Source organism: Vipera berus (assembly GCF_964194415.1).
Source record: "Vipera berus genome assembly, chromosome: Z".
NCBI classification, from domain to species: domain Eukaryota; kingdom Metazoa; phylum Chordata; class Lepidosauria; order Squamata; family Viperidae; genus Vipera; species Vipera berus.
The window spans coordinates 4,849,745-4,876,791 of record NC_138205.1 but is presented as its reverse complement, the minus strand read 5'-3'; the positions used below and the strand labels follow the sequence as shown (position 1 = coordinate 4,876,791).

The 27,047-nt window shown below is 46.6% G+C and overlaps 1 protein-coding gene across 1 annotated transcript in view; it reads right to left on the bottom strand.

Moving 5' to 3' along the window:
- Nucleotides 1–2,952: 2,952 nt before the first annotated feature.
- LOC308677572 (matrix metalloproteinase-14-like) overlaps nucleotides 2,953–27,047 on the bottom strand; it is a 37,896-nt gene continuing 13,801 nt past the window's right edge. Inside the window, exons 2-10 of the mRNA XM_081344098.1 lie at nucleotides 26,354–26,502; nucleotides 19,895–20,017; nucleotides 18,548–18,855; nucleotides 16,574–16,735; nucleotides 14,947–15,110; nucleotides 12,763–12,901; nucleotides 10,745–10,895; nucleotides 9,243–9,358; nucleotides 2,953–5,540 (exon numbers count right to left, since the gene is read on the bottom strand). Coding sequence (XP_081200224.1) covers nucleotides 5,224–5,540; nucleotides 9,243–9,358; nucleotides 10,745–10,895; nucleotides 12,763–12,901; nucleotides 14,947–15,110; nucleotides 16,574–16,735; nucleotides 18,548–18,855; nucleotides 19,895–20,017; nucleotides 26,354–26,502 — 1,629 coding nt within the window. The 3' untranslated portion in view covers nucleotides 2,953–5,223. The remainder of the gene's footprint in view (nucleotides 5,541–9,242; nucleotides 9,359–10,744; nucleotides 10,896–12,762; nucleotides 12,902–14,946; nucleotides 15,111–16,573; nucleotides 16,736–18,547; nucleotides 18,856–19,894; nucleotides 20,018–26,353; nucleotides 26,503–27,047) is intronic.

Below are 27,047 nucleotides of genomic sequence, written 5' to 3'. Positions count from 1 at the left end.
GGAGTGCCACGCCAACACAGCTGACTCTCGCCTCGCTCGCTCACTATATCATCTATCTATCCATCAGCCTCCCTTCCCCTAACACACACGCAATGACACACAAAAAGAAACACACAAACAGAGAACTTCCCAGAATTGTCACATAGCTGTTTTTTTGCAAAGCAAAATACCAGGAAAAGTTATTTCAAAATAAACATTACACAATAGGATGGAGAAGGATGGCAATTAACCCACGGGACTGCCATCTCATGTTTACAGGGGGAAAAATAGCCTAGTAGTTGTTTGGCTAGAATGGGGGTTGAGCATTTTAGTTCTGAAAAGAAAAAATGGAAGGAGGGAGGGAGGGAAAGAAAGAGAGAGGGAGGGAGGGAGGGAGGGAGGGAGGGAGGGAGGAAAGAAAGGGAAAGAAGGAAGGGGAGGGAGGAAAGGAAAGATAAAAGGAAGAGAAGGAAGGAAGGGAAGGGGGAGGGAGGAAAAGGGAAGAAGGGGAAAGGGAAGGAAAGGGAGGAAAAGGAAAGAAGGAAGAGAGGAGGGAGGGAGGAAAAGGGAAGAAAGAAAGGAAGAGAAGGGGAAAAAAGGGAAGAGAGGAAAAGGAAAGAAGGAAGAGAAAGGGAAAGAAGGAAGAGAGCAGGGAGGGAGGAAAAGGGAAGAAAGAAAGGAAGAGAAGGGGAAAGAAGGGAAGAGAGGAAAAGGAAAGAAGGAAGAGAAAGGGAAAGAAGGAAGAGAGGAGGGAGGGAGGGAGGAAAAGGGAAGAAAGAAGGGGAAAGGGAAGGAAAGGGAGGAAAAGGAAGGAAGAGGAGAGCAGGGAGGGAGGAAAAGGGAAGAAAGAAAGGAAGAGAAGGGGAAAGAAGGGAAGAGAGGAACAGGAAAGAAGGAAGAGAAAGGGAAAGAAGGAAGAGAGGAGGGAGGGAGGGAGGAAAAGGGAAGAAAGAAGGGGAAAGGGAAGGAAAGGGAGGAAAAGGAAAGAAGGAAGAGAGCAGGGAGGGAGGAAAAGGGAAGAAAGAAAGGAAGAGAAGGGGAAAGAAGGGAAGAGAGGAAAAGGAAAGAAGGAAGAGAAAGGGAAAGAAGGAAGAGAGGAGGGAGGGAGGAAAAGGGAAGAAAGAAGGGGAAAGGGAAGGAAAGGGAGGAAAAGGAAAGAAGGAAGAGAGCAGGGAGGGAGGAAAAGGGAAGAAAGAAAGGAAGAGAAGGGGAAAGAAGGGAAGAGAGGAAAAGGAAAGAAGGAAGAGAAAGGGAAAGAAGGAAGAGAGGAGGGAGGGAGGGAGGAAAAGGGAAGAAAGAAGGGGAAAGGGAAGGAAAGGGAGGAAAAGGAAAGAAGGAAGAGAGGAGGGAGGGAGGAAAAGGGAAGAAAGAAAGGAAGAGAAGGGGAAAGAAGGGAAGAGAGGAAAAGGAAAGAAGGAAGAGAAAGGGAAAGAAGGAAGAGAGGAGGGAGGGAGGGAGGAAAAGGGAAGAAAGAAGGGGAAAGGGAAGGAAAGGGAGGAAAAGGAAAGAAGGAAGAGAGCAGGGAGGGAGGAAAAGGGAAGAAAGAAAGGAAGAGAAGGGGAAAGAAGGGAAGAGAGGAAAAGGAAAGAAGGAAGAGAAAGGGAAAGAAGGAAGAGAGGAGGGAGGGAGGAAAAGGGAAGAAAGAAGGGGAAAGGGAAGGAAAGGGAGGAAAAGGAAGGGAGAGGAGGGAGGGAGGAAAAGGGAAGAGAGGAAAATGGAATGAGAAACAGGAAGTGCACAACCTTCAAGCTTTTTGTTATTTTTAATGCCTCTATCTCAACTTTGGATCTAAGCTGTGCCAAGATTATTAGTACACAACGTAATTTTGGCAGGAATAAGCGATCAGTTCATCTGGGGGTTTGTTTTTGTGTGTGTGTGTGTGTGTGTGTGTGGAATTTGTGCAAACCCGTAAACAGCCCGCCTCTACCCAGTCGCTCCCAGTTAAACTCAAATAACCCACCCCGAGTTCAAGCCGGAATCAGTTGTGTGAAATGGGGGGGGGCGGGTGAGGTCGGTGTGTGTGTGTGTGTGGAAAGGCCTTGAGCTTTATCCAAACTTTAACCCCCAAATTGTAGCTTCGGATTGATCGAAGACACGTCACGCAAGACGTTCCTCTGGATAGGCCGGACTACCACACCCATCCCCCTCACCGTGGCCACACATTAAGAGGGCGCCTTGGATAGCCGTGTTTCTTGTCAATTTCGGAGGGCGGAGGCGATGCTGAAGTATTTTGAGTCTTTCCTAAAACTCTTTTCCTCTGCCAACTTTTGTGGAAAACATTTTCCACAAAATTAATCGCAAACGGACCGCAGGTGGTTGTCCACTTACCGCCACAATCCAGCCCCAAAATTTACGTGGCTGAGTGAAACATTGGTTAAGTGACTCTGGTCCCGTTTTACGACCTTCCTGACCCCGGTCGTTAAGTGAACCACTGCAGTTGTTCAATTAGTAACGCGGTTGATCGATGAATCCGGATTCACCACCACCACCACCATTGACTCTGCTTCTCAGAAGGTCGCAAAAGAGGATCGCGTGACCCGGGGAACACGGCGACGGTCGTAAATGCGAATAGACTGTCAAAACATTTCTGTTCCTAAGGGAGACAGAGGTTAAGTGAATTTTGCCCCGTTTTGCAACCCTTATTCAGTGAATCACCGCCGTTGTTAAGTGAGTAACACCGTTGTTAAGTGAATCTGGCTTTCCACGTTGACTTTGCTTGTCAGGATGTGCCCTCCAGGACCGTCATAAGCGTGAATCAGGTGCCAAACAACCGAATTTTGATCACGTGACATGATGGGGATGCTCCAACGGTTGTGTTGAAAACGGTCTTAAGTCCCTTTTTTCAGCCCCGTTGTAACTATGAACAGTAGCTAAATGAACTGTTGTTAAGGCGAGGACTCACTATTTTTCCCTCCAAAGGAAAAAATAAATCACACTTTATACTACTTTTGAAAAAGAGGGGAAAATCCAGCATTTATTATTTTTCTTTAAAAAAAAAAGAAAAAGGGGGAGAAATATCTTGGGGGGCTTCTTTTTTTCCATAACAACAAAAAAGTTTTTTTTTTTAAAGTAACAAAACAGTCCCAGCCTAACTTAGGCAAGGGGGGACCAAGCAAAATAAATCTTTTAAAACTTCCAGCGTTTCGAGTCCATTTCCACCCCGAAATGGTGTGGGGTTTTTTTTATTATTATTGCTAACATTAAAAGGAATAACAGAATGGAAACAGCCTACATTACAGGCTGCACCCATTTGACATATATATATATATATCGATTTGAAAGAACGGGTGTTTATTATTAATAACAAAATAATAATAAAAGTAGAACAATAAACAATATTAAACCCCCCACCCACCCACAAACAATTTGATCGTTAAACACAGTTTAATTCCGTTCGAAGACCCTTTGAAAACACTTATATAAATCACCCACCCAGTGCCCTTATTAAAAATGCTCTGAGCAAAAATGGGCAGGATGTAAGGCACCCAGTTCCCGGCCTGCAGGATTTTAATATTGTCCTCCTATGCCTATTCTATTTCCCCAATCCCGTTAATGTGCTATTTTTAATCCCTTGGATGTTGTTTTTTATTTATTTATTTATTTAAAAAAGGCATTTCTGTATAATAATTAAAATTACATACTTAAAAAAAATAATCAAGACACAGGATCGTTAAGGCAGTTTGAGGCAGTTCTCTGGTGCGATTCATCTCTCCTGCCCACCCCGAGTTTTGCAAAACGCTGCTTTCGGTTTCGTGTTCGCAGAATCTGGAATGGATTTTAAGGCAAGGGTCCCCACGCTTGGCCACTTTAAGACAGTGGCCAAGGAAGGGACCCCTGTTTTAAAGGACAACTATGAACATCAGGCCAGTGTCGTCTGATGGGGAAGTTAACACTTCCAGAAGCGGCCCTGCCAACGTCTGGATTTGGCTGGTCAACCTCATCACCAGTCAGGTGCCCTCCAGATATTGAAGGACTCCATCCCAAAATTCTTGGCCAAAACAAGTTTTGAGAAATGAGTCCCAACTTGGGGTGTCCATGGGAGTGGTTAAAAAAAAAAATCAAGATGGCAGTCAATGGCGGCACCCATCTTGACTTTTTGGACCACCCTGGATCTCAACATCTGGAAGGTACCAAGATGGGACAACTGGTCTGGGCAAACATCTTCTGTAGGCCACATAATCTTGGTCCCTCCCTCCCTCCCTCTCTCAAACATGCCCCATTTTCCAATATGATCAAGGTACCAATGGTCCACTCCATTATGTCATGAGGAAAGCTCGGCTTGCCCCCTTCCCACCTGACGGTTAGGCCCTTTATGAGTCTTCGTTGCCCCTCCCCAAGAAAAGTTGGCGTTTGGGACAGGCCCTCCAAGCCTAGCATCCCACCCATTTTCCTCCCTGCTGTTTCTGATTGGTAGACCCCCCCATCACCGGTCAGCACACGGTTCCTCCTTCCCTCGCCGAATGGAACGAGAAGATCCCTTTTGGAACACCGTAATTCCTTTCCAGATCTATGATCTCTAGATTTGAGCTCTAGAATGCTTCACCCACCGACGGGCCAAAACCTGCAACTTCCCTACCCATTGTGGTTTGGTTCGGCAACGCCGATGAGATGGTGCTCCACCATTTGCCCTTGGGAGGAAGGACCAGCAAGATGGCAACCAGTTTTAGATTGAAATTCCACAACGCAGTCAGGGAGAACTAACATTATTTGCGGTATGGACTTCTGCCCACCAGTTTTGCAAGAGGGAAAGGTCATTAAGTATGTCCTTAGTGATAATCCGAGGTCAACAGATGTCACCGTGCAAGAAGGTAGCCATGAGGTTGGCCTAGCCATAACCCCTGTAGAGTAGCCTCCTCAACTTTCTGCCTCGTTGGATGAATTAAGGAGTGTGCTCCGCACACCCGCTTGCCCAGTGGGGTAAGAATGGATAATGGAAACACCATGAGAGGGAAAGAGAAGCAGAGCGAAAGACAGGAAGGAAAGAAGGAGTAGGTCAACAAGGCAGAGGACCAACATGGTCAAGGAAACCTCTTGGAGAGAGAACGTGGCTGACGGCATCAAGGAGACGAGATGGACCACAGGTTGGATGGAAAAATGGACGAAGAAGCAGGGGAGAGAGGGGCGCCGGGACAGGATGACCCAAAAGGTGGCAACAAGGGAACCGGACCCGAATTGTGACAGGCAGGTAGACAGGGAGTAAAGCAGGTGAGACCTGTCCTCCTTAGACATCATCTCAAAGGCCGGTCACACCTTGTCCAGCAGAGACCGCTGGCAATAGAGCAACCGTTTGGGTGTGCCGTAACGCTTGAAGATCAAAATGGCGACTCCGACGGCGCAGATGGTGAGGAGCAGCAAGATGGGGATCACCACCGCGGCGGCGTTGAGCCCGCCTTCCTCGGCATTGTCCACCTCAATAATGATGACTTCTTCTCCCTCGCGACGGTCGTCAGTCGTGCATCCCATCCAGTCTCGCAGCACCGACTTGGGGTACCCCGGCTCTACTTTCAGTTTCTCGTTGTTAAACTTCCAGTAACGGTCACCCTTGTAGAAGTAGGTGAAGGCTATCGAGGGAAAACAAGGAAGAACAGACACGGGAGAGTAAGAACATGGTGGTACGTTAAATGAGAAATAGTGACGACCATTTTAAATATGGGATAGTGTGTGTTTTCCCTTTAAATCAGGGGTGAGGAGACTATGGCCTTTTTATGACTTGTGGAGTTCAACTCCCAGAATTCTGGAGCCAGCCATGCTGGTTCAGGAATTCTGGGAGTTGAAGTCCACAAATCAAAGGGGGCCCTAGTTCCCCACCCCTGTTCTAATCCATCTTCCTGGTTCAGGAATTCTGGGATTTGAAGTCCGCAAGTCATAAGGGGGGGGGGGCATAGTTCCCCAACCCTGTTCTAATCCATCTTGCTGGCTGAGGAATTCTGGGAGCTGAAGTCCACAAGTCATAAGGAGGGGCCATAGTTCCCCACCCGTTTTCTAATCCATCTTGCTGGTTCAGGGGCATAGTTCCCACCTCTGCTTTAAAATAAATGATCATTTCAGAATTTGTAATGCCAGAAGGAGAATCATGGGAATGAAATACAGGTAGTTCTCGACTTATAACTTTCCCTTTAGTAACTGTCTGAAGTTATAATGACCCTGAGTAATGACCATTTTTCACATTTACGACCACTGCAGCATCCCCACAGTGATGTGACCAAAATTCAGATGCTTGGCAACTGGTTCATATTTATGATGGTCGCAGCATCCCAAGGTCACGTCTTGCGACCTTCGGACAAACAAAGTCAATGGGGAAGCAATAGTCACTTAACAACCGTGTAACTAACTTAATAACTGTCGTGATTCACTTAACCACTGTGGCAAGAAAGGTTGTAAAATGAGGCAAAATTCACTTAACAACGGTCTTGCTTAGCCACAGAAATTTTGGGCTCAAGTTGTGATCATAAATCGAGGACTACCTGTAAGCAAAATTCAGAACCCAAAATATGTGGCCAAAATAAAAGTTCCAAATTTGATATTACTGGAAAAAATATTTTTAGACGAAATGAGTTTTGACCAGGTTGAACCTAGACACTGATTTTTTTTTAATGCGAATTCAATTACGCTTTAAAAAAATCACCCTGCTTGATTCTTATCAATTATTCTGAACACTAAAAGGTTTGGACACCTCATTTGCATTTCATATAAGAAATCTGCAGAGAGATATTTTGGTTGAACACAAAAGGAAGAGTGGATTGCCAATGCATATTTTGAGAAATTCTGGTCCTACTTTTAAGCAAGACTTCCAAATTTGGGCGAGAAAGGAAGGCTGCTTTTTTCCAAATAAGGAAAATGATGAAGATAAACATAAGTCAGCCCATTTATGAATAATCGTTACTAATAGACGGTGAATTGTTTTATGGAGGCACACATTAAGGCAACGTCAAGAGGCACCAGAAATTTTTCATCGGGGTGGAAATGACTGTTAGCCACACATCTGCGTTCCTATCGGTAAATATAAACTGGAGATGAATTAAATATGAGTTTGAGGCTCTTAAAGGCACCTTCAAAGATGTAGGCAGAACGCTTGCTTGGAAAATGTGAATTCACGGGAAGCCACTGGGTTTCGTTGCTTTGATTTAAGACCGTTCAAAGGCAAAATTGAATCCAATTTAATTGTATACTGCTCAAAAAAAATAAAGGGAACAGAAAATAAGACATCCTACTATTAAATACAGTACATTGTGTTGTTTAAGTGTTCCCTTTATTTTTTTTTTTGAGCAGTATATTTGTTGCATTTGGCTAAATCAATTTCAATTTTCATCCGGGTTCCGTTCATTTCTGGGTCCCATCACAGCAGTTAGAAACCAAATGCAACCTTGGCTTGGAAGTCGGAATGAACTGGAACGAAGGGGAGGAGAACCAGTGGAATTAAAACTTATAAAAGAAGGAAGCCGAAACATCAAGAGTTTCCTGATAATACGAGCTGTTAAAGAGAGTGGAACAGCTTGCCACATGAAATTATGGGTTCTGTTGTGATTCAGGGTCAGCCTGTGGGTTCGGCAGTTGGGTCGGATGACTCAGAGGAGGAGGAGGGGGGTGTTGAAGACCTTGCTGAGGGGGTTGAAGATCTTGCTGATGAGAGCCCTCAGCCAGGCCCCTCCCACTTGGTCACCACGGAGACCCAGCTGTGTGAGCCTGACAGCGTGGATGAAGATGACCCACAGCTGGCCCTGTTCAAGGACGCCCGACGCAGGAGGCAGTCAATTAGGAGTAAACAGAGGAAGGCAATGGGGCTTCTCGGAAGGAGGCAGAGAGAAGCCACGCCCTGAACTCTATATAAGGGGAATGTGTGGGGAGGGCTGGTTTGCTGAAGGCAACCACTTGGATAGTTCATGTTTCTTAAAGCTCCTGTTTCTTGGTTCGTGTCTTGTTTGTTTTTGAAGCTATAAATTTGGCAGGCGTAATTCCAGCCTCCTGCCGTTTGTAAAGGGGTTGTCCCTGCCTTTTCTGCAGGGCCGGTAGCAGGCTGGTACAGAACAGGTTCACCATCTCTTCAGACCGAGGCTGAACGTGGCAGTGAAACTGCACCAACCAAGGATTTCAACTAGATGATCTCTAAAGTTCCTTCTAACTCAAAGGTTCTAGAAAAAAACAACTATGTTGCTGTCTTAAGGCGTTCTCCCCCAAATTATTCGGCGTCCTAACAGGAGAGGTAGCGAAGAATGACTTCTGCAATTATAAGGAGAACTATTATTGGGCCAGAAGCACCATGTGGATTAACATCTTGATTTGCCCATGAGAGTCATTGGCAAACTTTGGAGTGGACATTTTCTTGCAGTCAAACCTACCTCGCAGGGGTGTTGTAGGGATTTCTTCATGGCAGGCCAAATTGATTCTTGTGTGGTATTAAAAACCAATCTACCCCAGCTTCAAAGCCTCAGCATTTCTCAACCTCATCGATTTTAAGATGCGTGGACTTCCACTCCCCTTGCTGGCTGGGGAATTCTGGGAGTGGAAGTCCACACATCTTAAAAGTTGATGAGGTTGAGAAACACTGTTTTAGATCACTCAGCTGGGCCAAAAAACCAGCATGAAGCAGCCAATCAGCCTTCCCCAAGCAGCCCTCTTGTGTTGTCCAACACATGCTCTTATCACATCTATGGACGCTCAGTCATTCAACTCATGGTTGTTCCATAGGACCTTTTTCAAAAGGCAACTGGACTTGGTTTTTCCTTGAAGATGTTTCGCTTCTCATCCAAGAAGCTTCTTCGGTTCTGACTGAATGGTTGTTGGCACCCTTTCTGAGAGTTGTTGAGGCCACTTGGAGGTTTATCTGCGTCCTCAGGGTCATTTGAATAGTTCCACACCCATTTGCACCCTGATTCAGGTGACCTCGAGGGCACAGGTAAACCTCCAAGTGGCCTCAACGGCTCTGAGAGAGAATACTAATGACCAGATGACTGCAAAGGAATGTAAATCTTTCCAATCTCCACCATTCTGTCAGAACTGAAGACGCTTCTTGGATGAGAAGCGAAATGTTTTCAAGGGAAAACAAAGACAGTCCAGTCGCCTTTGGAAAAAACAGCCTTTGGGATATCCTCTTTATCACCCACCCAACATGGTGGATGGGAATTTTTTACTCTCAGCAGTAGGGGGCCTTGATCCAAAAAATAGTAGATAGTGGGAACGCTACTGACGGTAGAAAAACAGTTTCTTTTCAGCTGTCTTGTTGAGGGATCTTAATTTTCGCCCCCCCTTTTTTTAATTAATCTCACCTTCATCGTTGCCCATAAATGCACCCCGGGGGGAATCAGGAATCCCCCCCCAGACATCAATGTTCTTGGGGTAATCCGCATCAACCGATCGGCTCTCCTCATTGAAGCGATAATACCTGCATCGTGAAAAGAGAATGTTGGGATCCAGTGCAGAGAGGAAGAGTCGGAGGAAAAAGAGGCTGATTTAAGGGTGGGTGGACTAGAAGACCTCAAGGGAGCCTTTCAACTCTATGATTCTACGATGGGCGCAGTGGTTACAATGCGGTACTGCAAGCTAACTCACTGCTCACTAAAGGAGTTTGTTTCTCACCCGGTCAAGGTTGACTCAGCCTTCCATCCTTCCGAGGTCGGTAAAATGAGGACCCAGATTGTTGGGGGCAATAGGCTGACTCTGTAAACCGCTTAGAGAGGGCTGTAAAGCACTGTGAAGCGGTATATAAGTCTATTGCTACTGCCCTTCCTTCCTTCCTCCCTCCCTCCCTTCCTTTTCATTTCCTTCCTTCCTTCCCTCTCAGTGGTTACGATGCAGTATTGCAGGCAAACTCTGCCCATTGCAAGCAGTTCGATTCTGACCAGCTCAAGGTGGACTCAGCCTTCCATCCTTCCGAGGTCAGTAAAATGAGGACCCAGATTGTTGGGGGCAATAGGCTGACTCTGTAAACCGCTTAGAGAGGATTGTAAAGCACTGTGAAGTGGTATATAAGTCTATTGCTACTGCCCTTCCTTCCTTCCCTCCCAGTGGTTAGAATGCAGTATTGCAGGCTAATTCTGCCGACTGCCAGGAGTTCGATTCTCACCGGGTCAAGGTTGACTCAGCCTTCCATCCTTCCGAGGTCGGTAAAATGAGGACCCAGATTGGGCGGGGGGGCAATAGGCTGAGTCCGTAAACTGCTTAGAGAGGGCTGTAAAAGCCCTGTCAAGTGGTATATAAATCCATTGCTACTGCCCTTTCTTCCTCCCTCCCTTCCTTCCTCCCTCTCTCCCTTCCTCCCTCCCAGTGGTTAGAACGCAAACTTGCAGGCTAATTCTGCCGACTGCCAGGAGTTCAATCCTGACCGGCTCAAAGTTGAACTCAGCCTTTCATCCTTCTGAGGTCAATAAAATGAGGAGCTAGATTGTTGGGGGACAATATGCCGATTCTGTGAACCGCTCAGAGAGGGCTGCAAAGCACTAGGAAGTGGCATATAAGTCCAAGTGCTGTTGCTATGGGACCGTGTGGGAAATTGACCCACGCTTCACAAAAAAATCTTCAAGCCAACTGCAGTGTCAACCATTCAATCCTTAGCGACCTTCCGACAAGCACAGTCAATGCGGAATGTGGAACTTCACAACTGCACTTAACACCTGCGCCAAGAAAGGGCGTAAAATGGGGCAAACGTTACTTCACAACTCCCTGACGTAGCAACGGGCTCCAATCAAGGACTACCAGTACTAATACACCAGGACAATCCTTTTTCCCCAGCTGAACAGGAGCGAAGATTGTAAATATTTTGCCAACTCACTTATTTCCCCGGAAAAAGTAGGTTTTTCCACTTGGCATCCAGAAAAGGGCAGCATCAATCCGGTCCGTGGGAAGTCTCCTTCCTAACTCCTTGATATGTTTGGGGTATCCCGGTTCCAAGTTGGCTTCGTTGAACACCCAATGTTTGTCTCCTGCAAGGAGAAGAAAGTCCATCAGTCATGCTACTTACCACTGCTGCTTGTTTTTTTTTTTAAATACACCCAAAGCGGTTGGGCATGTCTAGTCTACTCAAAAGAAGGACTAGGGGTGACATGATAGCAGTATTTCAGCATTTGAGGGGGTCAACGTATTCTCCAAAGCACCAGAAGTCAGGACAAGAAGCAACAGATTGAAACCGCTGCAGGAGAGAAGCAACCTGGATCTAAGGAGAAACTTCCTAACAGTGAGAACAATCAGCCAGTGGAACAACTTGCCTCCAGAAGTTGTGGGTGCTCCAACACTGGAGGTTTTTAAGATGACATTGGAAAGCCATCTGTCTGGAATGGAATTAGGGTCTCCTGCTTGAGGGGGTTGGACTAGAAGACCTCCCAGGTCCCTTCCAACTCTGTTATTCTATTAGTCTAACAAAGAGAAGGACTAGGGGTGACATGACAGCAGCATTCCAGTTTTTGAGAGGCTGCCCTAAAGAAGAAGGGGTCAAACTATTCTCCAAAGCACCAGAGGGCAGGACAAGAAACCACAGTTGGAAACTGACCAAAGAGAGAAGCAACCTGGAATTAAGGACAAACTTCCTGACAGTGAGGACAATCAACCAGTGGAACAGCTTGCCCCCGGAAATCGTAGGCGCTCCATCACTGGTGGTTTTTAAGAGATTGGACAGCCATTTGTCTGGAATGGTATAGGGTCTCCCACGTCAGCAAGGGGCTGGACTAGAAGACCTCAGATCCCTCCCAACTCTGTTATTCTGTTATGTCCTGTTAAGCCTCTGATTCATTTAACGTCAGATTGAAAAATGAATAACTGAAGCCCCGAGGTATTATGTAATTGGCGTGGCTTCATTTTTTTTCACTGAAATGTACCAACCAAACGACAAAGTAAATTTGGTGTCCCTGTACACGGAGTCCTCAACTTACAACCGTTCAGCTGGTACAGAATGCAGCTGCACGAGTTCTTTTGGGGGTCTCCCGATACTCCCATATTACACCTCTGCTCCGTGAGCTGCACTGGCTTCCAGTTGCCTTCCGGGTGAAATTCAAGGTGCTGGTGATGACATACAAAGCCCTACATGGCATGGGTCCGGATTACCTACGGGAGCACCTACTGCCGGCGTCAACGTCCCTCCGTCCTGTACGTTCCCACAGAGAGGGCCTCCTCAGGGTGCCACCGGTCAGAGAATGTCGGCTGGTGACCCCCAGGGGGAGAGCATTCTCGGTGGGTGCACCAATCCTTTGGAACCGCTTACCGGCTGAACTCCGGATGGCCCCCGACCTTCGCTCCTTCCGGCGTGATCTAAAAACTTATCTATTCGAACAAGCCGGCCTGGCCTGATGAGTTTGGGTTTTAACATTACTTTAACTAACCTACAACATTGGGCAGAATCATTCAACTTTAAATCTTGTAACCTGTATTCTTATTTTTATTGCCCTGTACACCGCCCTGAGTCCTTCAGGAGAAGGGCGGTATATAAATCAAATAAATCAAATAAATAAATAAATAAATAAATTTAGTGACCGTTCGAAGTTACGATGACACGGAAAAAAAGTGACCGAGGACCGTTTTTCACACTTGGGAATGCCGCGAAGGTTGTTGTGTAAGTGTGAAAAATGGTCCTCGGTCACTTTTTTTCAGCGTCGTCCCAACTTCGATCGGTCACTAAATGAACAAGGTCACATTGAAGGCTCAGTTTGCAAAAAAAAAAAAAAACAACAACAACCAGGAGACCATGTTGTAGAGAAGGAGAAAGGATTTAAATTTGTCTTTAACACTCTTTTATCATTCTGCTAGTCCTTCTTGGTCAAACGCGACGCCCTTCCAGAAGCAAAAATATAATCCACCAACCTTTGAAGAAGACGAATTTCCCGTCTTTCCTCTCGTAGGCTGTGTTGATTGAGGAAGGAAGACCAACCCAAAACTGACCGATAGGGAGAGGATATCCATCTATTACACGGTTGTTGCGTACTCGCCAAAACCATTTATCCTGGAAAAAAAAACATGAAACATTACGTCGGCATCTCTTTGTTTCGTTTCAACAGTCAAATTGTGCAAATGAAAAGAACACATCGGCAGTGGGGTTTTTCCTCAGGATATTCAACTCTTAAGTGCCTTCGTGTCCAAAATTGTTAAACACAGATGGCATAGATCTGTGGCGGTATGTAGCCGACCTGGGTTGAGTCTGTAACTGTAAGAAAGGTCAGTTTGGTCTAACGGTTAAGGCACCAGGCTAGAAAGCAGGAGACGGTGAGTGCTAGTTCCTCCTTAGGCATGAAAGCCAGCTAGGTGACTTTGGGCCAATCACTGGGAGACAGTGAGTTTTAGTCCCGCCTTAGACATGAATTCCGAATGTGTGACTTTGGGCCAATCACCGGGAGACAGAGAGTTCTAGTCTTGCCTTAGGCACGAACACCGACTGGGTGACTAGGCCAATCACTGGGAGACAGTGAGTTTTAGTCCCGCCTTAGACATGAATTCCGAATGTGTGACTTTGGGCCAATCACCGGGAGACAGAGAGTTCTAGTCTTGCCTTAGGCACGAACACCGTCTGGGTGACTTTGGGCCAATCACTGGGAGACAGTGAGTTTTAGTCCCGCCTTAGACATGAATTCCGAATGTGTGACTTTGGGCCAATCACCGGGAGACAGAGAGTTCTAGTCTTGCCTTAGGCACAAACACCGTCTGGGTGACTTTGGGCCAATCACTGGGAGACAGTGAGTTTTAGTCCCGCCTTAGACATGAATTCCGAATGTGTGACTTTGGGCCAATCACCGGGAGACAGAGAGTTCTAGTCTTGCCTTAGGCAAGAACACCGACTGGGTGACTAGGCCAATCACTGGGAGACAGTGAGTTTTAGTCCCGCCTTAGGCATGAACGCCAATGGGGGGTGGCTTTGGGTCAATCACCAGGAGACAGAGCTCTGGTCTTGCCTTAGGCAGGAACGCCAACTGGGTGGCTGTGGGCCATTCACCAGGAGTTGGGGAGTTCTAGTCCCATCTTAGGCATGAAAACCAGTGTGCTTTTCCTTGGGAAATTCAACTCTGACCTTCGCATCCAAAATCACTAAATATAAACAGCATAGAACAGGGATAGGTGGTTGATTGTCACACAGTGACCCAACGACATGCGGCCGTAATTGCAGGCTCACTGACAGTCGTAAGTCAAGGACTATCTGTAATTCAGATGAGGTTTAAGCAACCTTTTCTAATAAGAGAAACATGTGGTACTACCGTGTTTCCCCGAAAATAAGACCGGGTCTTATTATTATTTTTTTGCCTCCAAAAGAGGCACCAGGTCTTATTTTCTGGGTAGGCCTTACCTCACCTCCAGCAATGACAGCCCCACCCAGCTGGTCCACTTCTTCTGGGGCCGAAGTTCTGCAGCTGCATTCGGGCCTGCGTTTTGCAGTCAGGCCTTTCCAGAAGGCCTAAGCAGCCGAGTACCGAGCTATGGATTCAATCCATAGCTTGGTGCTCAGCTGCAGATCTCTTATAGAACCGAGCTACAGATTGAACCCACAGCTTGGTTCTTGGGGGCAGAGGCCTTCCAGAAAGGCCTGTGACTGAGAAATGCAAGCCTGGCTGTACAAGAGGCCTCAGAAGAAGAAGTGGGCTAGCGAGGAGGCTTGGCTGCAAGGTGAGTAGGGGCGAAGCGGATGGGGCAGCTTCACCCACCACCCCTGCCCTAGCTTGATTTTTAGGTCTGTGCCTCGCCCCAAAATTGGGCTTATTTTTGGGGTAGGACTTATATTAGGCCAACCCCCCAAAATCAAGCTAGGGCTTATTGTTGATGTAGGCCTTACTTTCGGAGAAACACGGCAGCAACCCATCAGTGGCTAATTACATGGAAATATGTGCTAGGTCGCTTGCAAAATATAATTTTTTCAAAAAAAACAACCCGCAGAATTCAGGTTGCAGAATTCTGCACCATGCGGAATTACGGAAAGGGTCCAAAATCAAAAACGTGCGTCTCCCACCCACCCAACACCCTTCCTCTCTGCTTGGCAACGCTAGATGCCTTCAAACATCTCACCTTAAAGACGAACATCTCGCCCCGGAGTACCGCAATGGTGTCAAACCGTCCGTCGCAGATGTTGGGGCCGTAGGTCGGGTTCTTGGGGGGCCGATGAGGGTTTCGGGGTTTCGGAGTAGTGCGAGGGATCGGGGGAGGCTTGGTGGGATGGCCAACTTCAGATCCTGAAGATAAGGAAGGAAAGGGTTGGTCCGAAGCTTAACCTGAATTCCAAAAACCTGAGATGGCTGATGGGCTAGAAGCTTCTCTAACTGGCTGTCCTCCCTATGGGCCATCTCCTGGGTCCACAACCCCCACTTGAGAATGATGGAGGTTGAATCCAACTCAGGATGGGTTCTAGAGTGAAGAACTCTGTTCTAGGAATTGAGAAACCCAGTTACGACTAGTCAAATCTCCCTCTAGCAAGGATTGAAAGCAAACCTTCCTATTCTGGACATTCTGGATTTGACCAAAAACCAAAAGCTATATCTGAATTCGTGTTTGAGGAAGAAGAGAGAAAAAAACCAAGGAGGATCTCATGAAGGTTTGGTGGCAAGCTACTCTCGGGTCCATTTCTTTCTTTTTTCCCCCTATTTCATGTCTTTATTTTTTTTTGTTTATCCTAAGCTCTGTATAGCACTGCTTACCTCCAAAAGAATACCACGATGGGCACGTGTGTAATCAAACTATTCCTGACCAACTGGGTGATCTTTTTTTATTCACACCTGTCAACAGGCAAGGTACACATAATTTCTAACAGAGCCTCTAGCCAGCTCAGTGCCAGATAATACAAGTTTTTGTTTTTTATTTCAGCCTGAGCAAAGCAAAGATGGGGAAAAAAAAACAACGTTGTCATCATGAATGGTGGAAGTAGACCAGCAATTATGGCCACAATTTACTTGAATCTAATCCAGATGGGAGGCATTGAAAGAAGCACGTGCCCCCCCCCACCTGGATTAGATTTAATGGTCTCCATACTTGTTACTGTTGGAAATGTAAAAAAAAAACCCGTCCCAAAGGTGTTTTTTTTTGTTCAGGAGGCAACTGGACTTCCTTGTTTTTCCTTTGAAGACATTTCATTTCTCATCCAAGAAGCTTCTTCAGCTCTGACTGAATGGTGGAGGATGGAAGAATTTATACTCCTTGCAGACAGCTGGTCATTTGCCTTCTGTTAGAGAGTCGTTGAGGCCACCTGGATGCCACCTCTGTGTCAAAATTGAACCCTTTTTCAACAAAGGGGGAGGGATACGGCATCCTCTATCTCCAGTCTACCGCACACAGTCCTTTCAGCAGTTCCAAGAAGGCTCCACACCCATTTACACAACTCAGGTGACCCTGAGGACACAGACAAACCTCCAAGCGGTCTCAGTGGCTCCCTAAAAGAATGCAAATCGCCAGCTGTCTGCAAGGAGTATAAATCCTCCCATCCTTCACCATCCAGTCAGAGTTGAAGAAGCTTCTTGGATGAGAAGCGAAACATTTTCAAAGGAAAAACAAGAAAGTCCAGTTGCATCTTTGGGACAACCATGACCTGGATGACTGAGAATCTCCACAGAGGTCAAAGAAAATGAACGAAAAAACGAACGAAAAAAAAAATAAAATCTGATGGAGGAATCAGGAGATCACTGTGGGATTGCAAAAGTCGTACCGTAAAGTTGTTGTATGCCGCGCCGGTCATCTTCTGGCAGTTCAAAGTTCTCCGTGTCCATCCACTGGTAGAAAGGAGCCATGATGGCGGAAGGGTCATTTGAATGCTCTAACCCCAGTGCGTGACCCAACTCATGGACGGCGACCAGGAAAATGTCATTTCCTGAAAGGCAGAGGGTAGGAAATGAGCCCAGGGCCATAAACGCTGATGAAAACCCTACCTCATCCTTCAGCTGTTGCAACTTCCCTCAACCTTGGTGGAGCAGTGGGCTAATGCCTCCTTAAGTAACACCAGCTGCCTGCAATTAGTGCAGGTTTGAGTCCCACCAGGCTCAAGGTTGACTCAGCCTTCCATCCTTCCGAGGTAGGTAAAATGAGGACCCAGATTGTTGGGGGCAATAAGCTGACTTTGTAATAATGCCGCTTGGGGTGTGTGTGAAAGCCCTAATAAGCAGGCATATACATAGAATGAAGGCTATTGCTAAGCACATTGATTTGTGCTTCTTAGATTGTAAGCCGCCCTGAGTCTTCGGAGAAGGGCGGGATATAAATGGGATAAAAAAACAAAACACCTGGAGGAACGTCGGAAGAGAGAGAGATTGCTTTATAGCAGGAAATCAGGACAACGCAGCTCAACAAAACTTTGGGGATGTGGAGGATGGAGCCTCTCCTAGGGTCATCCCCAGCATCCTGACCCCAAAGCTCACAGGGGGTGGGGAAAAGGGGAACTGAGAACGTGGCCGAGGAAGTCTGGAGAAGTGGAAAAGAGAAGCTACGTTCTGCTGAGTCTCGAGCGAGTGAGTAGCGGGGATGGGATTAACCACGGATGGATCACCATCTGTGAGTCATCTGCATAGTCTCTCTGGCTTCCAGGTTCCCCCAAGGGAGGAAACCACCTAGAATAGAATAGAGAGTGGAGCTGGAAGGGACCTTGGAGGTCTTCCAGTCCAGCCCCCTGCTTAAGCAGGAGAACCTCTACCATTTCAGACAAGTGGTTGTCCAGTCTCTTCTTAAAAGCCTCCAGTGACGGAAGCAACTACAACTTCCGGAGGCAAGTTAATTGTCCTCACTGTTAGGAAGTTTCTCCGTGATCCCAGGGTGCTCATCTCCTTGATTAGTTCCCATCCATTGCTTCTTGGCCTGCCTTCGGGCGCTTTGGAGAATAAACTGACACCCCCACCCCACCCCTCTCCTTGTGGCAGCCCCTCAAATCCTGGAAGACCGCTATCATGTCCCCAACCCCCAGTCCTTCATTTCTCCAGACCAGCCACTCTCAAATTCTGCAACCATTCTGCCTATGTTTTAGTCTCCAGGCCTTTTATCATCTTAGCTGCTCTTCTCTGCACTTTTTTTAAAAGTCTCAACATCTGTTTTGCAATATGGTGACCAAAGCCAGATGCAGGATTCCCGTTGTGGCCTTACTAAAGCGGTACTAATACTTCCCGTGAGGTATTAGGACCTCTTAACATCCTCCTTAACATCCGTATAGTCAAGGCTATGGTTTTCCCAGTTGCAATGTATGGCAGTGAAAGTTGGACCATAAGAAAGGCTGAGCGTCAAAGAATCGAGGCCTTTGAACTGGTGCTGGAGAAGACTCCTGCGAGTCCCTTGGACTGCAAGGCGATCAAACCGGTCAGTCCTAGAGGAGATCAACCCTGACTGCTCTTTAGAAGGCCAGATCCTGAAGTGGAAACTCAAATCCTTTGGCCACCTAATGAGAAGGAAGGACTCACTGGAGAAGAGCCTAATGCTGGGAAAGGTTGAGGGCAAGAGAAGAAGGGGATGACAGAGAACGAGGTGGCTGGATGGAGTCACTGAAGCAGTAGGCGTGAGCCTAAATGGACTCCAGAAGATGGTAGAGGACAGGAAGGCCTGGAGGAACGTTGTCCATGGAGTTGCGATGGGTCGAACAGAACTTTGCAACTAACAACAACAACATCCTCCTCAAGACTGCCCCCCACAATTCCACCCTCACCGCTAAGGTCATCATTCCGAGAGGTCCAAGGTTCGGCCGCATCGAAGTGAGTGTCGCCACCGATGTGGGGCCCCGGGAAGTAGGCATGAGCCAGGAAGCCACCTTCGCCGTCAAACGGGGTGCTATCTCCATGGAAGCCATCGGCAAAGAAGATCATGATGTCCGCCTGTGTTTCGCGGCCGTCCCGCACAGCCGCGTAAGGCACCTCACGGAAACGCAACGGCGTGACCGACTGCCAGACACGGAAGGCCCGTCGGATAGCGGCAAAGGTGGCTTGCTCGCCAACCTTGGGTGTGTAGTTCTGGATGCTGCAATAGAGGCAAAAAATGAGGTCCTAGAGCCAGGGCTGAGTACATCCCACAGTCTTACATCCCTAACCAGGATGTACAAACTGGGTTTCCTCCACACAACAGCCATTTTGTTTCTTTAATGGAAAGACAACTTGTCTACTGCTAGGATCCTTCATAACACACAGCATTGTGTCCTCCACCCTAATGTTATCTATCTATCTCAGGACTTCAGCTGCCAGAATTGCCAACTAGCATTCCATAAATTCATAGAAAGGAAGGGTGGAAGGGGTTTTACAGATCATCTAGTCTAACCCCCTGCTCAGGGTAGAAATTCATTCTTTTGAGGTTGTAGTTGCACCACAGCTGAAGAACCTCAGGCTAGCAAAGCTGCTTTGATGTGTTTGTTACATTAACCGACTCACTTTTTGCCCCCAGCCTCAATTTTTCAACTGTCCCAATGCCTCCATTCTCAGCCTTATTAATTGATACTCCATCTTCTTTTGATATCTTTGATCGTCGCTTTTAACATCTCCAAAAGTTAATGAGGAAGGTACAAGAAATCTTATGGGAAAACTGAGAATCTGGACTTGTAAGATCTAGTGCAGTGTTTCAGTTTAAGATGGGTGGACTTCAACTCCCAGAATTCCCCAGACAGGAAGTCCAACCTTGGCAACTTTAAGATGGGTGGACTTCAACACCCAGAATTCCCTAGCCAGGAAGCCCAGCCTTAGCAGCTTTAAGATGGGTGGACTTCAACTCCCAGAATTCCCCATCCAGGAAATCCAACCTCAACAATTTTAAGATGGGTGGAGTTCAACTCCCACAATTCCCCAGCCAGCAAGAAACACTGATTGTTTTCTATTTTAAGGCTTCTAGTCCTCATGTTTGTGCCAAAATATGTTAAAAGCCACCCTGATGTTTGGGACAGGAAAGAACTGAAATCTACGGAGCGACAAGATTTCAAATTAACTCTCATTCCATGCCCTGTTCTCTAGCTTCTTCTTCTCTTTGCCCCTTATCCAAAATTTAACAAAAATAACAGCAGCTTCCAACTTACCAGAAGGTAAGATCCATTTGCTGCCACTTGAAACCCTGAATCGCGTAGCGCCGGCGCCTCACGTTGGCTTTAATTTCTGCTCCAAATTTATCTGGGACACCACAACGAGGCCTCTTCATAGCCCTAGAAGAAGAAAACAACGCACAGAAAATTAGAAGTTTGCAAGAAGTGGATTCTTGGTTCCCGGATGCTCTTTTGCACCATTCAGAGAAATTTCAGCTCACAACTGCTGAAAAGTAATCTATTTCCCCACTTAAGAGAGGGCAGAAAGTGTGGCCGTCCCCTCCCGTTCAGAAGGGGGCAAATAGAGGCGGCTTATTTGATGGCAGTACTTAGGCAATCAGGGCTGAGTTCGTGAAGGCAAGGGAGGGCAGTTTGGTCTAGTGGTTAAGGCACCAAGCTAGAAAATGGGAGACTGTGAGTTCTAGTCCCACCCTAGGCATGAAAGCCAGCTGGGTCACTTTGGGCCAATCACCAGGAGACAGTGTGTTCTAGAAGCCAGGTGGGTGACTTTGGGCCAATCACCAGGAGACGGTGAGTTCTAGTCTCACCTTAGACACAAACGCCGTCTGGGTGACTTCAGGCCAATCACCAGGAGATGGTGAGTTCTAGTCCCACCTCAGGCATGAAAGCCAGGTGGGTGACTTTGGGCCAATCACCAGGAGGCAGTGAGTTCTAGTCTCACCCTAGATACAAATGCCAACTGGGTGACTTTAGGCCAATCACCAGGAGACGGTGAGTTCTAGTCTCACCCTTAGATACAAATGCCAACTGGGTGACTTTAGGCCAATCACCAGGAGGCGGTGAGTTCTAGTCTCACCTTAGATACAAACGCCGTCTGGGTGACTTCAGGCCAATCACCAGGAGGCAGTGAGTTCTAGTCTCACCCTAGATACAAATGCCAGCTGGGTGACTTCAGGCCAATCACCAGGAGGCAGTGAGTTCTAGTCTCACCCTAGATACAAATGCCAGCTGGGTGACTTTAGGCCAATCACCAGGAGGCAGTGAGTTCTAGTCTCACCTTAGATACAAACGCCGTCTGGGTGACTTCAGGCCAATCACCAGGAGGCAGTGAGTTCTAGTCTCACCCTAGATACAAATGCCAGCTGGGTGACTTTAGGCCAATCACCAGGAGACGGTGAGTTCTAGTCTCTCCTTAGCCACGAAAGCCAGCAGGGTGACAATGGGCCAGTCCCCCTCTCTCAACCCAAGCCATCCCTTAGGAGGAATAGGAGGAAAATGAAGTGTTTGGACATGTGTTATTTGCAAAAAAAATAATAAAGGCGAGATACAGATGAATAAATAAACAGGGTCACACCAAGATAGAATTCGGGAAAGCAGCCAGGTAGATCCGTAAGACGGAAAGTCACCTGGGCAAGCTGAACAAAAACCATCTCGGAAGACCCCTCCCATTACCGGAAGTCAGGGAAAACCATCAGAGTCACGATGACTCTCGAACACAAACTCTGATTAATTCTTAACTCACCAGAAAGCTTAAGGAAGGCTTAATGGATGCTTTGGCCTAAATTAAGAAGTGGGAAGTACTCTGTATTTCCAGGGGCACAACGAAACCTGAGTTTTAGCTGCACAAATGTGACTGTCCTTCCCTAAGCCAATAATTGAGATTTTGGGCGTGGGGGGGGGTAGGTCTGTAGTGGAGAGCAGTTTAAGATAGAAGGAGGGGAGGCGGGAGATGAGAGGAAGAGGAGGAGGAGGAAGAGGAGAAAGAAAGAAAGAGAGTGTGTCAATGTTTGCAGAAAGAAAGAAAGAAAGAAAGAAAGAAAGAAAGAAAGAAAGAAAGAAAGAAAGAAAGAAAGAGTCAATGTTTGCAGAAAGAAAGAGAGAGGAAGGAAGGAAGGAAGGAAGGAAGGAAGGAAGGAAGGAAGGAAGGAAGGAAGGAAGGAAGGAAGGAAGGAAGGAAGGATCACTTCCATATTGTTCCCAAGAAAAATGCATAGATTTGTTTATTTTATTTTATTTTATTTTATTATATTTTTATAATTAAGTTCAGGAACTCAGAGCAATGGAAAAAAATGCATAATTTATACTGGATAGATTCCATTGATCGTACACCACCCTGAAGAATTCTTGCTTTTGTTGCCGCAGCTCCTAAATCCAATTTCAGGTTTTGCCTTTCTCTGACCCTAGAATATTTTTTTAGCCTGACATGCCAGAAATTGTTAAACATAGCAACGTTCTCTATTCTTCTGAACTGTTGACTGATTCTGCATCTATTTCTAAACTGTAAAGCCTGCAGGGGACTGACACCACTCATTCCTCCTAAAGTACCATGCACGCAAATAGAACCACATAAATAATGACCTAACCATTTCTAAACAGACACACAACCACAGAGTCAAGTCCCAAATGAATCTTTTCCAAACTACTAGCTATAAGCCTCAACCTGCAGTTCGATTCTCACAGGCTCAAGGTTGACTCAGCCTTCCATCCTTCCAAAGTCAGTAAAATGAGGACCTACATTCTGGGGGGGGAGGGGGGGCGGCGGTGGGTGGCAATAGGCCGACTTTGTAAACCGCTTAGAGAGGGTTGTAAAAGCTCCGTGAAACGGTATGTAAGTCTTAAGTGCTATTGGTGGTTCTAAAGAAAAAGTGGTATATGTTATCAGCATTTGCCTGTTCTGGAAAAGACTTGAGAAAAATGGATAGATAGATGGATAGATGGATAGATAGATAGATAGATAGATAGATAGATAGATAGATAGATAGATAGATAGATAGATAGATAGATAGATAGATAGATAGATAGATAGATAGATAGATAGATAGATAGATATAGATAGATAGATAGATAGATAGATAGATAGATAGATAGATAGATAGATAGATAGATAGATAGATAGATAGACAGACAGACAGACAGACAGACAGACAGACAGACAGGGATGGATGGATGGATGGATGATAGATATATGACAGAAACAGAAAAATGAAGACAGCTAGAGAGAGATGAAAAGTAATAGATAGCAAATGTAGGGGATGGATGGATGGACAGAAAAATGGAAATAGACAAAGAGGAAAATAGAGATAAAGGTGGAGATAGATAAGCAAAATGGAGATAGATAGATAGATAGATAGATAGATAGATAGATAGATAGATAGATAGATAGATAGACAGACAGACAGACAGACAGACAGACAGACAGACAGACAGACAGACAAAAATGAAGATAGGTAGAGACAAAAAACAGAGAACTAGGTGGCTGGATGGAGTCACTGAAGCAGTAGACGTGAGCTTAAATGGACTCCAGAAGATGGTAGAGGACAGGAAGGCCCGGAGGAACATTATCCATGGGGTCGCGATGGGTCGGACACGACTTCGCAGCTAACAACAACAACAACAACGAGACAAAAAAGATAGCAAAATGTAGATGATTGACAGAAAAATGGAAATAGATACAGATATCAAAATAGAGATAGATAACCAAACTGGAAAGATAAATTAGATGATGATAGATAGATAGATGATAGATAGATAGATAGATAGATAGATAGATAGATAGATAGATAGATAGATGATAGATAGATAGACAGACAGATGGATAGCAAAATGGAGAGAGAGACTGAGAAAGAGCACACAAAATGGAGATATAGATAAGATATTTGCATTTGTCGGAACCATGACACAGAGAGACAAAACAGCCATGCTGGATAAAACCTAACCCATCATTCATAGTCAACTTAACTTGTCTGGGTGTTGAAGCTCAGACATCTTTAAATTGCTAAGAGTGAAAAACACGACCTAACGCTAAAGAAGAATTCTTCCTCTTCATCCCAGATGTTCCTTCTTTTATTTATTTATTGTCTGAGTAACAAAATGGCCACTGACCCAACGGCCTACAGCAAGGAAGTTTTTCCTCCTGTCCAAAAGGGACCGAATGACTTTTAGTTAGGTCCAAAATAAATCCCGGCGACGGTCACCCCTTCGGCCCGCCCCAGCGCAGTGTTGACTAATCTCAAGCCATCATCTCCTGTCTGAAGCTGCTCCCAGATTTATTTCCAATTCCCCCCTGCTTTGCCCCTTTGCCAAGTTCTTGTGGTATGGAGTCCCACTGGTCAACTCTAACCTCACCAGACACTAGTTGCTTTGTAGGCTTGCCAAGGGCCACCCCAACACAGGATGCCCTGTAGCCACGCTGCCCACTCGCCAAGGCTGGGGCTTCGCATCTGGTTCCCCTCCATCGACACACAACCACAGCCCTGTTCTTCCCCCCCCCCCCCACCAAGTGACATCATCATCCGAGGTGGTTTCATAACGTCTCCTGCTGACTGCCAGCCTTGTGGCAAGCCTTAGAGAACTTCTTAGAAAAAAAGCCAATTTCTGGGTTTTCGTGCCCTGTTTTTCCAGCAAGGGCCTTCGGATCTAAGCCACAATGGATCCCTTGCTCTCCGATTCACACGGATTCCCGAAGGTTCTCCTCTGTTCTCTGGGGCCTCCAGTAAAACAAAAGTCAGCCATCTTAACTCATTCCTGAGGGGGTGCTTGATGCTCTCTGAGCTTGGTGGTTTTCTTGCAGACGTTTCATGACCCAAACTAGGGAACGTCATTAATGCTAGTTAACAAGCTAGGGAACATCATCAGGAGCACTGATGTTCCCTAGTTTGGGTCATGAGACATCTGCAAGAAAACCACCAAGCTCGGAGAGCACCAAGGACCCCATGCTCTTCTTCTTCCTCCTCTTCTCCGCAAACCCCACTCCCTTCTAGCACTGATGATGTTCCCTAGTTGGGTCATGAAACATCTGCAAGAAAGCAGCCAAGTTTAGAGGGCAACAAAGATCCCACAGTAGACGTTGTCCTCCTCCTCCTCCTCCTCCTCCTCCTCCTCCTCTCCACAAAACCCATTCCCGTCTAGCACTGATGATATTCCCTAGTTGGGTCATGAAATCTCTGCAAGAAAGCAACCAAGCTCAGAGAACTCCAAGGATCCCACAGTCCTCCCCAACCTTCCCATCTCCTCCTCCTCCTCCTCCTCCTCTTCCTCCTCCTCCTCCTCTTGCTTCACTCCAGAAACCCCACTCCCTTCTAGCACTGATGATATTCCCTGGTTGGGTCACAAAATGTCTGCAAAAAACCAACCAAGCTCAGAGAGCACCAAGGACCTCACAGTCCTCCTTCTCTTCAACTTCCTCCTCCTCCTCCTCCTCCTCTCCACAAATCCCATTCCCGTCTAGCACTGATGATATTCCCTAGTTTGGGTCATGAAACATCTGCAAGAAAGCAACCAAGCTCAGAAAGCACCAAGGACCATCAAGTCAGATGTCGTCTCCTCCTCCTCCCCCTCCCCCTCCTCTCTGCAAACCCCACTCCTTTCTAGCACTGAGGATATTCCCTAGTTGGGTCATGAAATGTCTACAAAAAACCAGCCAAGCTTAGAGAGCACCAAGGACCCCCCTCATTTCAACCCCAAGCTACAAATTGTTGTTGTTAGCTGCGAAGTCATGTCCGACCCATCGCGACCCTATGGACAACGAACCTTGGACCTCTCGGAATGATGACCTTAGCGGTGAGGGTGGAATTGGGGGGGGGGCAGTCTTGAGGAGGATGTTGTTGTTGTTAGTTGCAAAGTTGTGTTCGACCCATCGCAACTCCATGGACAACGTTCCTCCAGGCCTTCCTGTCCTCTACCATCTTCTGGAGTCCATTTAGGCTCACGCCTCCTGCTTCAGGGACTCCATCCAGCCACCTCATTCTCTGTCGTCCCATTCTTCTCTTGCCCTCAACCTTTCCCAGCATTAGGCTCTTCTCCAGTGAGTCCTTCCTTCTCATTAGGTGGCCAAAGTATTTGAGTTTTAGCTTCAGGATCTGGCCTTCTAAAGAGCAGTCAGGGTTGATCTCCTCTAGGACTGACCGGTTTGATCGCCTTGCAGTCCAAGGGACTTGCAGGAGTCTTCTCCAGCACCACAGTTCAAAGGCCTCGATTCTTTGGCGCTCAGCCTTTCTTATGGTCCAACTTTCATTGCCATACATTGCAACTGGGAAGACCATAGCCTTGACTAAGCTACAAATAATTCTCCTTTATTGGTAACTCATTCTTGGTCACCTGACTTAAAAGTCAATGCCCTTAAGTTGCCAGTTGCAATGGGGGGGGGGCGTTTTGACAATCCCAAAGATGCTTTCCTCTCTCTACTGAACACACAGAGGAAAATAATTAGCATCCAGTAAGAGGGAAAGATAAATATCCTGATTTTGGTCAAGGCCTACAGCCACATCTACAAGATCATGCAATTTGGGGGGTCTTCCCTTCTCCTGCACACACACACACACACACACACACACACACACACACACACCGTAGGCAAGCTATCATTAACAATATCCCAATTCATTGGGATTTGTTTTGTTTTCTTTCCAGAGTTCAAAAAATAAATTCTGTAAGAAGAGCAGCTGGTGAAAGGTGAATGACTTTGCCGCTGCAGGAGAGAAAAACAAGGTCACTCACTTCATAGTCTCCGCGTCGGCTGAGCCCGTCACCCGAAGTCCGTAGAAGCGTTGCATGGCAGCAATTGCGTTTGACACCGACTGGGGAGAACGCTGGGTGTGGGTGCGAAGGTTGCCCGGGGGCAAATACCCATATTGCTGCAGCCAGGCCTGGTGGGAAAATGAAAAACAGGAGCATGAAGAAATTCACACTCAAAGCCAATCAAAGAGCAGACTCAAGGATATCGAAATTGAGTACTGTAGAAGCAAATTTAGTTAAGTCCTTGATTTAGGACTGGCTGCTTAGCGACCGTTTCAAGTTACGACGGACCCTGGGAAAGCTACTTACGAACTGGATTTGAGGTTCAGAGTTTTAATGGATTTTAATGGTTCTACACACACACACACTCCTTCCAGCAGTCACGTGACCATATTTTGAGTTCCTGGCAAATGTCCCTCAGTTACGGCCATTTGCAGTGTGTCACCCAGTCCCAACCTGTCATTTAGGACATTTTGCAAAAAAACCCCTAAAAAACAAAAAACCCACCCCTGCATAGCCAATAATCAGTACCATCACAAATAAAGGGTCATAAAATTGGTCAGTGTCACCTGGGGGTCTGCTTGATGGCTGTCATGATGTACGACCCAAATTGTAGATTCAATTACGGTCGTAAATCGGGAACTACTTGCGGACAAACCAAAATTATTTTGTAGTG